The 13,814-nt window shown below is 37.7% G+C and overlaps 2 protein-coding genes across 4 annotated transcripts; one reads left to right on the top strand and one right to left on the bottom strand.

Moving 5' to 3' along the window:
• Nucleotides 1-1,971: 1,971 nt before the first annotated feature.
• LOC110169674 (uncharacterized) lies at nt 1,972-9,547 on the top strand. Of its 2 annotated transcripts, none has more exons than XM_020935254.2 (14): nt 1,972-2,088; nt 2,695-2,899; nt 3,178-3,306; nt 3,598-4,615; nt 5,815-5,942; nt 6,461-6,623; nt 7,725-7,822; nt 7,914-8,030; nt 8,332-8,433; nt 8,508-8,624; nt 8,824-8,894; nt 8,965-9,030; nt 9,114-9,173; nt 9,252-9,547. In XM_020935254.2, exons 2-14 carry the CDS (start codon nt 2,753-2,755, stop codon nt 9,325-9,327), a joined length of 2,292 nt encoding a protein of 763 aa, XP_020790913.2. In that variant the 5' UTR covers nt 1,972-2,088; nt 2,695-2,752; the 3' UTR covers nt 9,328-9,547. The 2 variants fall into 2 exon arrangements, with proteins under 2 accessions (XP_020790913.2, XP_055008726.1); XM_055152751.1 differs by having other exon boundaries at nt 1,982-2,088; nt 2,753-2,899.
• A 320-nt stretch (nt 9,548-9,867) lies between these two features.
• On the bottom strand, nt 9,868-13,604 carry LOC129408658 (uncharacterized). 2 transcript variants are annotated; one of them, XM_055152777.1, is made up of 5 exons: nt 13,454-13,604; nt 13,052-13,138; nt 12,836-12,954; nt 12,648-12,752; nt 9,868-12,379 (listed from the first exon to the last, which is right to left on the bottom strand). In XM_055152777.1, exons 2-5 carry the CDS (start codon nt 13,122-13,124, stop codon nt 10,346-10,348), a joined length of 2,331 nt encoding a protein of 776 aa, XP_055008752.1. In that variant the 5' UTR covers nt 13,125-13,138; nt 13,454-13,604; the 3' UTR covers nt 9,868-10,345. The 2 variants fall into 2 exon arrangements, with proteins under 2 accessions (XP_055008752.1, XP_055008753.1); XM_055152778.1 differs by having other exon boundaries at nt 13,052-13,129.
• Between the last annotated feature and the right edge of the window lie 210 nt (nt 13,605-13,814).

Genomic DNA, 13,814 nt, shown 5'->3' with positions numbered 1-13,814 from the left:
GTGTGTAACTTTTCTGGTGGGGTATCCGCGATCTATTGCTTTGCCTGGAATGTTTCACAGTATGAGCTTAAACTTTCTATTGGTTGTCTTTATTGCTAAAAATACATATGAAAAATGTATTACTCATAGAATGTATGTGTAGTTATACTGCAACCAAGGTTTCACAGACCTGTAACTTGGCCTGTTCTCATGGAGATAAACAAGTTTGCACATAGGAAAGCAAAAACTGAAGTTAATCAGGTGGCAAATCCTCATCCATAAAAGTCACATAGTCCGCCTTTAATGTATTTGTTTACTTTTTCATTCTCATATTAATTTAAAATATTGTATCAGCCATGCATCAAGATGAGTTCATTCAAGTCCTATCAGGCAAAATTTTCAAGCAACTGGATATACTTCTTTGTTATGAGCAGTCCACAGTGTGTGTAGGGGTAAAACTCCACACTTTTAAGGTACTGTACCCAAGTCCCATCTGTAATATTAATGTAACATGATGTATGACATGCTCTCTGAATCTGTGCAGGACCATACAAGCACAACCTTGGAAAGTGACATTGATGCTCTCCTTCATGAAAACAAAGATAAGGTACGCTTTGCCGAACCCATCCACTCAAGCTCAACTGGACACCCAAAGAAGGAGTTGTAAAAAGTTGTTATGTTTGCTTTAAATGCATTACATTTTCTTGTTGCAGTGTCTTGAAAGCTATAGACATTCGTTAATTAAGCTGTAGTGCACTGTAACAAAGCTTAATAAAGTGAACATGTGCAGCAGGTTGAATCTGTTTATTACTGATGATATTATGATGCAATGCAGAGGTCCATGTTCCTGCCAAAATAGTTTAAAAGGTAGATCCTACAAAAAGTGCAGGTGTGCATATGGTGTTATGTATTGGTGTTCCTAGTCATTTTTAAGAGTGTGTACTGTCTCCAGCTGCCTCTGCAATCTCGACTAGTTGGTGACATCACACACAACTTCTCTGATTATAGCCAGGTGTTTTGTTATTACAGACACAGGACTGCAGGAGTGGAGTTTGAGTGTGAGTGTGTTTGAGTGTGCTCCTTATATGTCCAGATCCTGCCTCACCCTCACTCTCCTCTTTAGTCCCAATATAACTAACCTCAGTACACACATATGCATTCCTGTTTATGGACAATGTTGCAGAAATATCAATATCAGCACTCACTGCACTGTAAACTAACCTATAAACATCATGCTATTCCAGATTAGGTTATAACAGACTGCAGATGCATTTTCAAGCAGATATTGGGCCTATAGTGAAATTGCTTAATTACCCATTTTGAAGGACTTTTTTCATCCAGAAGCTATAATTACTTGATTCAAATATTTAACTCTTTTTCTCACTTTATCATCCAATATTTTCTGATCCATGCACGAACATACCCATACCTCTTGAGAGGGTCCAAAAAGTTCTTCTCAGACAGAAACCACTCTGTTCCAACTTGTGATGTCATGTGGTCATCAGCGTGGTCCGCCTTGGAATTGTCACTCTTTACTAAACAAAAGGTAAAAAAGTTTCTGTCTTGAAAATTACCACTGTATGACATCATAAGGTGGAACATAGCATTTTGAGCTTTGGAGGTGTAGACAGACAAAGGATTACTCAAACACGTGTGAATGGAACAAAACACAACTCTAGGCATGTTTTTCACGAGGTAACAACATTTTAACAAGCTTAAAGGACCTTTGACAATTGATTTATGCAAGTCGGTTATGCCATTTATGCCTATACTTTTCTATGTATTTATTTTTTTCTATTTTGAATGAACAGTAAGAATGGATTGTTAGGTGTATATTTATTGAAGTAGCCTGGGGTAATAGTAATCAAACATTTACCCCTGTTGCCCCTCCACTCTTCTGGAGCGCACCCTGGGATACTGTTGCTAGGAGGCGCTGTTGTAGCCCGGAAGACTAAAAGAGGATGAACAACCCGTGCTATGAAAGGAAAATCTCGTATGCTTCTGCTGTTGCTTAGTTGCTACCTCATCCACATACCCACGAAATAACACTTTTTAATTTACATTTGGCCATGTAGGGAATGAAGAGGAGACCTTTGATCGCCACGAAAGGTAAGACAATGTTGACACGTGCCTGCCTGTTAATAGGAGAATCTATACCCCTCTAGCTATTCATAGGCTATGCACGCTTCTTTGCACATAAAATTGGGTTATTTCAACTGTTATTGTCATTGGACGTGTTGTTCTTCTGATGATGACAAAATCACCGTAGCCGAGTCTGCTGGAGCGTCCATGAAGTAGACCGCACATCATAGGGTTTGGCTCCCGAGCAGCGTGTAGGCTATTTTATCCAGAATAACAATTGACTACTTCACTTGAATGATACCTGCTGTGAAAAAAAATAAATAAATAAAAAATCAGAACGCCACCTCCCATTTTATTTCCAGGCATCAGTCTGTGGTGGACCATTTCACAATTAGAAAGAATTGCTTATTGATTAGTAACAGGATTCCATGAGACAGGGAAATGGGAGTCATTCAGCAGCAAGGTCAGCTGGAAAGGCATGGCTGGAATGTGATGAGTGTGATAAAACATCTAGGGCTGACAGACAGTTGGTTCTCTCCCTTTGCTTTGTTGAACTTTACAACTGTCAAGGGATGTTGATTGCAGATTTATCAAAAAAAATCTGTCCATTTGTCTGCGCTTTTGATTTGACAGCTGCTTCAGTGGGAGAGTGCATGTATGTTTCCAGCTCAGAACCTGGATACATTCACAGATGGAGAGCTATGAGCAGTTTTGCCTTCAAACTCTGTCACGTCTGCAGGATGAGGGGAAATTTAAAAAGTTGACACGTGAGCCACTGTGCTCCCTGAAGGCACAGTCTCTCATCCAATTCCATGGAAGACCTATTCTACCACCTCACGTAAGAAAATTATTATTCATGTTTTATTATACTGATATTTAATTTATTTGATAACCTTCATTAGATGTTGTGTGCATGTCTCACTTGCTTGTGAGAGTACTTGTCTGAGGCATGTGACCAGTCTAGTCTAAATCAGATCATGAGTTTCTCTGCAAAACATCAGGCTGGAGAATCCCCTCTTCTGTTGATTGCAGCTATAGGGTGCACAGACTTCAGTGTCACTTTGGATTATAAGTGAAACTTGATGAGCACTGAGCCTGAGTTGTGTTTCCCCCTAGCTTACAGCTGAACAACGCCATGCAATGTGTAACTACCGGCAACAGGCTGTACAGCTGGAGGTGCAAAAGCAGAGCCAGCAGAGGAACCGGCTCATAGCTCGAGTGCAAGACCTACTGGACCAGACACAGGTTGGAGTATTATGTATTTTGATACTAGTTTTCTTGAGCAGTGAGTAATGATACATGCTTTGTCTTTATTACACAGTTATAAAATAAGACTACTGTTATAAGAAATACTAATTTGGACATTACAAACCTATTTAGCAGTAAAATTAATTTAGATACTATGACTGTGTGTTCAAACTGTAAAAATATGCTCAGACAAGCTTTGAACTGCCTATAGCATTTACTATACATTTTAATAACTGTCAACAATTTGGGTAATTTTGCAAGTAATCTTTTTTCTGCATTATTCCAAAGACAAAAGACTGCGGGGTCACAAAGGTCCCAAGCGGAAACTGTCCTACAATCAGTGGATACACTTTAGTGACCGATTCACCTGGACTCACCAAAGACTATCTGGCTGCATCCTTTTCCCACACTTCTATTGTTTCTTGCAACAAAGAAAAGGAAATAGAAAAGGAAAGGACAGAGGAACAAAGTGAAGAGGAGGATGATGAGGATGAAGAGGACATTAGTTTAGACAGCCTTCTCAAAAAGTCCAGGGAGTATGTGAAACAGGAGGGGAAAGTTATGCACACGGCTCCACCTGACAATGCTCCTCTGGACACTAAAATTTCAAATTCCACCACTGTAATTGCCTTTAGTTTGCGTCATAGTCCTGTTGGCCAAATGAAAATACAGAACCAACCTCCTTATGACCCCATTCTCCCACAGCCTTGCTCAAGTTCCTCAATATCACCAGATCAGCATATCCACCTCCAAGTTAAAGACTTCTGCCCTAGTCTGTGTGCCCAAAAAAGGCGCCCACGTCCCATCTCAACAGGAAACATCCACTTTACATTTCCGATTGAGCCGTCAGATCTTATCCCACGCAGTCCTGGAAGATCAGCAGAAGGAGCAGTAGACCAGTTTTTCAGCACTACTCGGTCCACTCATCATAGAGCGTCACTGGGAGAAGACAATGTTACTAACTGTCAATCAAGCCAAGGGAGTAACCACCCTACAGTGGAACCCACCAGTCCTAATAATAATGTAATATGCAGCCCAAATGGTTACCCAGAATCTTCCCAATTTCGCAGACGATGCCACACTTTGGATAGCCAGCTCCAGAGGGGTCATTCCACAGAGTGTATTAACCGGAGCCAGGAAAGAGTGCCTAGGTTTATGGCAGGCGTAACGTGGCTTGGTCCAAATAGGCGTCTCCCTGTGACTCCTGTTAACCAGTCCTATACCACAGAGTGCCCATCAACTTCAAAGCCAAGTGTGACTCCTGACTCGCCCAGTCCTCCCAAAAAAGTACCAGAAGCACAAACTAGTAAGTACTATGAGCTCATCTCTCTCAGACAAGACAAGCCTTTTAAATTGCCTATGACAAGTTGGACTACACAATTCACTCAAATTAAGTTAACATGATTATATTTAAGGTTTTACTCATTTGAGCATTTAGGGGAAGTTAACAATTTTACGTCCTATTTGGATATGGTAGAGGGAAATCCATAACTGTTACCTAGCAGCCACACAGTAAACAAGGGCCAAAGTTCCTTTAAAGGTTGTATAGAGGATATTATAAGGGAAGTGAAATACAGCAACAGTCCTTTTTCAAATGTTGTGCATGTGTGACACCACCTTCCTCCTCCACAGCTCCCTCGGTAGAAACATCTCCTCCCGCCTCCTTACTCTAGAAATCACGCTTGTTTGCAGGCAGTGCGCGAATTACTGTTGAAGTGACCTGTCCAGAAATGTTTTAGCAATCGACGCGTCAGTTTTTAGACCCTTCATCTGCTTCAGTCGCGCAATCGCTGGAAGGAATCTCCAAGAATCACCTCAGTTTGGTTTCGCTCCTTTTCCCCTTCTCTTCTTCTTTCAGCGAACTCAAAAACGGACTTTCTTTTGTGGCGAACTGGTTGTGGATTCGCACCCTCCCTCTCAACAAACTTTGTGCGAATTGCAAGGAAGCTACAGTTTGAAAAATCCTCTAAGAACTGCTGCATAAACTATATAATCCCCTAGAAACGTACGGAGTTTGATTGACAACCTAACAGCCAATAGATAAAGAGGGAGCCTTGTAGTCTTTTGGCTGATGTTTATCTGTTCTCACTATGTCCACAGTTGATAGATTTTCATTCATTTTTTTTTTTTGGTCATCATAATTACAAGGCTGCTGCGTCTCTGTAATGGAATTTTAAACTTTCAATGACAATTTGAAACAAAAAAAAAATCCTCCATACAACCTTTAATTTACACAATAGTTATGATTGGGTGACTAAAATACATACTATTATTTTGTAAAGTATTTTTACACTTTCTGAAAATTATGGTCCTTGCTCATAAATTATCCCTGAATTTTGGATGGAATTTTGTATATTGACATTGAACTTGGCTCTACGTCCAATAATTTTCTGCACAAACTGCAACTTGACTGGTGTAAAACTATCAAAAATATATCCCACCAAATGATGTGCTGATCTGAATCTCTAGCACTTTAAATTAACTGCGTTCTATATTTGTGTTTAGGAGATGAGGCTACCCAGAGACAAGCACAGACTATAGAGGGCAGGCAAAGGCATGTGCTGGATGAGCATACCCTTCACATGTCCCAGCTGCTGGCGGAGCAAGAGAGAGAACAACAGCGCCTCCTCCTGGTAATTAGCTTATGTACAGTTAATGCTTGCGACATACTGTACTAGTATCATCCATTTGACATTATTAATCAAAAACCAGTGGTGGAAGAAGTACTCAATTTTATTACTTAAGTAAAAGTACAGATAGAGGAATTAAATATTCAAGTAAACAGTAGAAGTATTTCGTGCAGATTTTGAGAGATTTTCCTGAAGACTTGATGTTATATTTTTCTTTGCTCAAATTATAAACATATTAAAATACTTTTCAGCAGGTCTCAAACAATCATAAAAATTCTGTTATTTTTCTGTCCTGTTCCAAAATGTAGCGGAGTAGAAAGTACAGATACCTGTTCTCAGATTTAGCGAAGTTTACTTGTGTACAGATACCTAAAATTTATGCTTAAGTACTGTACAGTTCCACCACTATTGAAAACTATAAAAATATGGCTGAAGGTTGACATATTATAAACTACTGTTGAGGTAGCCTATATGAGTTTAACAAAACAATTTTACCTCCTGTTTCTAATACCTGTGTCCAGGAGCAAGAGCACGTGGAGAAGAGGCTGAAAGAGCAATTGTCTAGACGACCTCTTAGTGCAGATGCCAGTGGGTGGAGCCACACCTGTCCCATCATCAGCCCCTCCTGCCCTCACCTTAGCCCTGCCCACCACCCATCTGAGCGATCACCAGGCCACAGCTTTGGTATTATTTGCCCCCCGGGAGTCTACACCACCAAATCTACTTTGTTGTATATATACATATGGGTCTGGTCAAGCGGTAACGGGGAGATTTTTTACATTCAAATAGCTCTTATTCAGAAACTAGAGGGACTATTGAAATAAGTAAGGTATTAGAATGTAGGAAAGAGTTAGCACTCCAATAGGGTAAAGTTAACCCTGCAATATTATTTAAAGTTGTTGACAAAAATTTTTAAAACTCATGTCAGTAATGGAGGGAATGAAATATGCAGCAATTTTTGGGCAATAAATACAAACAGCGATAACTACCGGTTCTTACTTACATATCCTTAACAAACTGGTTTGAATATTTGCTTAATATAGTTTTCTAGCATATGGTACAAGATTAGGTTGAAAAACCTCTTACTTTTTGAGTAATGACATTTTTTATTAAGAAAGATCATGGTAACGGAGGGAAAAGTAACGGAGGGAAAATTGTGCAAGCAAGTAGAAGGTGCGTGATTTTGCATAATTTGTCAACTTTTTTCTTCCGAATACTTTAATATTACTTCAAAATGAAAGGTATCTATTTCTATAAAATATGTCAGTCCTTCCAAGCAAATTTTTATAATTTCAAATACTTAAAAAAAAAAAAATCATGTACCTTCATCAACAGTTCAAAGATCGAATAACACAAGATATGATGAAATACATCCATTTATTTACATGATTTGCAGGTCTTTGAAATTTGGGAAATAATTTTTGTTCCATGTTTCATACATGGTCTGTTTAAAACATATGTACCTTTAGAACCAAAAATGGTACAGAAAAAAGGTAAACAGTTTCATAAACTAGAGTACATATGCTATCTGTTGAATACATTTTTATATCAGATGCATTAACTTGAATTTTTGGCCTTGCTGTATACTTCTGCTTGACTGGGCCCATATGTTTAAAGTGATGCCATCAATATTCCATGGGGAGATGGGAAGTACTGCTATCTGGAGGCATGTTAAGCTCTGTTAGACTCTAATCATCTCCATAACTATGAAACGTAAAAAAAAAAAAAAAAGTAGTATATAGTAGTGATTGACATAATTTAATGAATTATTATGATTTAATTAAGGTTTTCCAAATCCAGCAATATCTCCATCTGTCCTGTTACCCATTACCACATGGGGACCCAACTGGACTAGTAGCAAATCTCGGACAAGACTCAGTGAAGTAGGTTTGACAAAATCACATCAGTTAAATTAGACCTTGTAGTTACTATTACGTATTATTACAATATCATCATCATTTTTTTTTCTCTAAGGTAATTACACCAGAACTACATAGAGCCTACTGCCGCATTTGTGCTATAGCACGTGGCTTTCTCACTCGACAACTCCTAAAAACGGAAAAGATCAAACAACTGCGGCAAACTGTTGTGGTAAGAATAATAAAAAATTTTTTAATTAGTAAAACTGTCATATATGAAATGCATGAAATAGTTCAGGCATATATCTTTTTTTGTTATTGCAATATTACATGTGTACAGTTGGTAAAAACTATACTAATCAATTATATATATCTCTCTCTCTATATATATATAGATATATAAATGACAAAGTTTTATTTGCTGACTCTGAGCTACCAAATATATAGTGGTAGATATAAGTTATAGTACAAAAACTGAAAACGATCAAAAGACAAATGTATTTATTATAAACTTTGATTATTTTATTTCCAAGGACACACAAGCATTTATTTGTTCTTTCCAAACTGAAGCCCCTCAAAAGAAAGTGTCCTACACGTCACAAGACCTTTCTTTGCAGGAGAGAGTCAGAGCTCAGGTATTTACAGTAACTCTATATCACCACCAGGGGGGGATCTTCTTATTTTCATTGGACGTGTTTTGTTTTCGTAGTTGCGTGTAGCCCTTTACGACATCCATGACATCTTCTTTCAAATACCTCTGTTACAAAGATTAGGCCTCCTACAGCAGGATCGAGAGCTTCGTTTGGAAAGAAAGCTGAGAGACATGGTAATGCAAATTACAATAATGCAATACGATATCTCTACTTTGTACAAAACATGTCATGAATTATTTTTTTAAACGCATGGAGAGAATTGTATTAGCACTGAATACAGTTAGTCAAAAGAGTATTAAATAATCATTTTACCATAACCTTTCAGTCTGTCTTCAGACCTCTTTTTAAAAAATTTTTATTTTTTTTTTCAAGGAAAAGACAAAGTCTTCTAAAGATAAAATTCTCTCTGCTGCTACACAGAGGTCAATAGACAGAAAGAAAAGGTAAATATACTTAAGTGTTCATAATAATGCCTTGTTCCATCTGAATGGTTGAATGTCATGTTGATTTTAGGGTGGGTGAGTCTCCAGCTCAGACCAGGAAGGTGCAACAGAAGCCAAAAAGCCCTACCACAAACCGGTTTGAGTTGTTTTGTTCAGTGTATAATGATGATGAGTAATCATTTCATTTTGCACATTACCATACCATACATGCTTTTCTAGAGTTCTGAAACCAAGCCAAGGCCAAAATTCACCTGCTATGGGGCGACTGAACCGCCAGGGGTAAATCTTCTTATCTGTTAAGCCAACTTCTAAATCACAGCTATATTCTTTGAGGTAATGTTTTTTTAACATTTATAGAAGTTGGTACAAGAAGACCCCAGAGGAGAGAGTGAGGAAAACAGACAGTTTGAAGAAGCAGCACTCTCTGGGTTGAGATGTGACTGAATGACCTTTGAACTTGAACTTATTTATTAGCTGCAGGCAAAATGATTGTTGAAATGTAACAAAACAACAAAAACATGTCTAAATAAATGAATGATTGTTTTACACCATGTACATTTTTAATGTGCCTAAAAAGATGCCTTTGTTTGCATGTAGTTTGTTGATATAATAAATCAACCTTTCACAGGCTTACTTCACATGATGCAGATGCCATAAACTCATGTATTTAAACAGTTGATTTTTGTGAGGGCTGTTAACCAAATTATCCTTTTGTTTACATAATGGTGCTGAGCAGCCTTATAAAAAATGTTGTCTTTAATATAGAAATAAAAGATTTTAACTTTAAAAGGTTTTTGTTTTAATTCACCGCATTTTCAGTAATTAATACCTATTTTTTACAGACAAAAAGCAGGATCACTATTTAGATAATGTAGATGTTTTGCATCATAATGTTTTTGTTATATAACTTTATTAATCATAAGACTTTGCATTAAATAACTTTATAAGCAAGATATTTGATTTGTTGCCAGCTTTTATTAGTGGTCTGTTTAAGTAGATCCAGGTTTTGCAGATAGGTATCGATGGAAGTGTTTATTGTTTAACGTTATAAAAAGTTGACCTTATGTTATGGAGTTAAACCAAAGTATGTGGCTGTGAAACTCAAGAATGTAATTAAGGTGCTATTAAAGAGGGTGTAAGCATATAATTAACTCATTAATATGTCAGTTTTGTTCATGAATTATTTATTTGAATTGTCCAATCCAACTTTACTTATATCATTGCATATGATTGTGACAGAAAAGGCTAAGGCAACGCCCACCTATCTTTAAACTTGGAAAAAAGAAAGAGACAAGCACTAATAATAATAATAAATAAATAATAAGAAGAAAAATAAATGAAACAGCAATCAAAATCATTTGCAGACTAAATGTGACACTTTCAACAATTTCTTGGAATAAGCCCATGATGATTCTTTTTTTTTTTTGCCTGAACCCACCCCATGGGAATGGTTAATATATTTCATGTATATTTGGAAGGGGCACAATCCAACCATTGACATTCACACATTCACATTTTATATCATGGATGTAAAAGGCCCTAAGATCTTCAGTCAGTTTTCCTTTGACAAAAACAGTCTGTGCTGATCCCATGTTTAGCTCCCTGAAAACAGGACTGGTGTCAAACATCTTGACCACAATGACACGGCACAGACAGCGGGAAGTGCACACACATGGACGTTTAACTTCAAGGAACAGGTGGATTTCTCCAAAGCACCTGTTGTTTAGTTTAACAGTGCACTTTGTTTTGTCAGCAGCTTTACTGTTGTCACAATGGTAAACTAGACGACCCTTTCTAAAGCACTCATAAGCACTTATCTGACCAGTGTCCTTGAGGAGGTCCTGTACTGCTAACTTAGTTGAATCATTGATATCAAGATGGCAACTATCTCCAAGAGGAGCATACATGACTTTGCAAACATTTTGTGGTAAGTTCAGGTTTAGCAAGTCGTTCAGTTCTAAATTGCTAAAGACAAATGATCTGAGGTGGTTAGGTATATGCTGCCAAATACTAAACTTCTTTACAATACTTTCAGAATCAGTAATTACGTCACGAAGCAGAGCCTGTAAATCTTTATTGTTACTTTCAAAGCCCAGGGCAGATGTAGCCCAAAGGGGGCCCCAGTTTTGAACACTGTCATGTAAATGGATGAGCTGGTGACAGTTGAAAGTGACATGTTCCTCACCATAAAGTCCAGCCATGTCTTTAACAAAGTGCACCAAGTTTTCACGTGCACAATTCAGATTCTCTACAGTGATGGTGTCTTGGAGGAGAATGTGCACATTACATGAAAGCCAGTAAAAATGATTCAGATATGAAGGTTTTAGGTATGGTTCGAGAACATAAGTACCATAGAATAAAAGAAATGCCTGCCAATCTAGAGCTTTCCAGGTGTCTCTGCACTTCAGTGAAATTGGAGATCTGGTTATTTTTAAGGCTGGCCTAAGACTGAGAAGACGTGCATCCAATTCATCTACTCTGTTACCTATGTACCATGGCTCTGTTGAATTCTTGTCCTCAAGCCAGAGGAAGACCAGCTGTTTGGTCACTCCAAGCAGAACTGCGTGCGAGTACTCTGGGACAAACCCCTGCACTATGTCAAAGACTGGGAGTTCCTGCAGGACACTTACTCCTTTTACTCCATTGACCTGTTTTCCTGAGGCCTCTGCTCTGCTGGCATCTGCTTGATACATTTTCTCACATCTTGCTGTCTGTTTCTGTTCATCGTAAGCATATGACCTGATTTTTCCTGAGCCCTTATCAACCACTGTGCCAGGGTGCAAACACCAGTCACAACCATATTCACCGTTGAATTGTATACTATTCTGAAGTAAGGGTCTAGCCACAGCATCAGAAGAGCAAACCAAAACAAAAACTCTTGAGGAATGAGCTTCTCCATCACCATCTATCCATTTGAGTGGAGCTTTGGTTAATTCAAGACATTCATCAATAAAAGGTCTTAAAAAGTCTGCCATATTAGGAGGTCCTGTGCCACACCAAAGTGCTGGAACCAGTATATTTTGCTTTCTGATTTGGTAAGGCAGCTCATTGATAGTGAACTGAAGAGGCCAGATGGACTTCTGCTCAACTGGGACTCCATCACAGTTCCACAACAAGGTAATATCATCATCTGACAGTGATTTGGTTTCTATCAGTTTCTGGTACATTTTTCCATCCATAATGTCATTGATTTCATCTTCACAATTGACCATTTTTGGAAGCAGTTTCAATCCGTAACTCTGAAGGGTATGTTTAAGAAGGTCTTTCAAAGAGCTAACCAGAAAAAATCCTGATTTATGTTGATGTATCTTCATCTTCTCAGTGTTAAAATTGGAATCTGCTGTAAATGTAGGGATGATATATTTAATCAAAGTCATTAGGTCTTTCTGCACAGGAGCAGTTAGGCGATGACGCAGTACAAAAAGCTGGGTAGCCAGGAAGCCTTGTTGAGTTACAAAAGATTGTGAAGGAAAAGATGTGGTACTCTGTATTGACAAAACACAGAAAAAATATTGATTTCAAGAACAAAACCACAAGCACACACAGTAGAACAAAATCTATACTTTGCCAAATCATAGTTTTTCACCAAAATATCATGCTCATGATTCAGACCCACTAATATCTCCCTTGAACAATAGATTAAAGTAGGTCAGATTTCACCTTATGTATTCAAATCATTATATCATTCCTTTACAACAATATATCAGCATTGAACATTTTCAGCATTTACATTTTTGTATCAGTAAAACATACCGTATGATGAGAGGCCACTCGGTCTATCACTAGGTTCACATTTGTTTCCACATTTGTTTCCACATTTGTTTCCATCATTTCCTCATCATATTGTCTGTTGAGAGACTTTTCGGGAACATTTATTTTGTCAATTGAAGTGAATTATGTAGTTTCAGTTATGAGCACATCGCTACCATAGTTAAGGTTACCTGTTTGTATTCCTGCAGTCTTTTTTTAAATTTAACTCTGGGTCCAATTTTGGGGATCAAGACTTCAAGGCGAGATGAAGTGTCAAGACTTAAGAAAGTTTCCCTGTTGATCTGCTCATCTAGAGAAAATAATAAATGGTTACCACAAGTCCAATTTAGAAGCAGTGCAGTTGTAGACATAACGAGAAGGTATTATCTGAGCGATCAGTCACATACCTTCAAACGCTTTAATTAACTCTCTGAGGTTCCACTCACTTAATTTGTCCTGAATGAATGTGCAAGACTCCATTGACACTGTAAAAACTAAATAACATTAAGTTTGTAAACAAAAACATAAAATAAGCTTACATTGTGTGTTAAAGAATGAATGTCCCAATTTCAACAAAGTATTACTGATAAAACAAAAAACATAAAAACATACAATATATCAAAAACTTGAAACTGAGAGTATTTTTATGTTTTTTCCACCATCAACAAAGAACAAACCCCCACTTGATACAAAATCTGTGAAGACTGAACAATGCAAATATTTGACTTAAGTTCCAGCCGATGTAAATTAACAAATAGAATTAATAATTGTTTGTTCAAATAAATACAATGTTGAATCAATAGATTTACCTGTATTACGTTTCAGATGCCCCAGAAAACAGGTCGAGCGATGTTGACTACTGCTCTGTTTTGCCTACATATACATCAGTGGCCACAGGGACTTCCCACTCTAAAGCCCAGTGCCACTCCCAATACACCTTTCACAATGCCCGAACGTGCCGTGATGTTGTGAAAAAGGTCTGACACACAACTGCAAAATACATAGCAAACCAGTTCTTCATTCATTATTTTGAAGTTCAATTCAGTTCAGTTGCTCAGTTCAATTGCTTTATTGTCATTGTCATAACATAAAATTTTGTGAGAGCATCACAAACAAACTGCTTAGTATGTTGTTGTTGTAGGAGCTCCAAGCCTATGTGCATCGCCACCT

This window comes from Boleophthalmus pectinirostris, unplaced genomic scaffold (assembly GCF_026225935.1).
Source record: "Boleophthalmus pectinirostris isolate CB_2022bp ecotype Guang Dong unplaced genomic scaffold, ASM2622593v1 HiC_scaffold_17, whole genome shotgun sequence".
NCBI classification, from domain to species: Eukaryota; Metazoa; Chordata; class Actinopteri; order Gobiiformes; family Gobiidae; genus Boleophthalmus; species Boleophthalmus pectinirostris.
The sequence above is the reverse complement of the archived record's forward strand: the minus strand, read 5'-3'. Positions and strand labels throughout refer to the sequence as shown.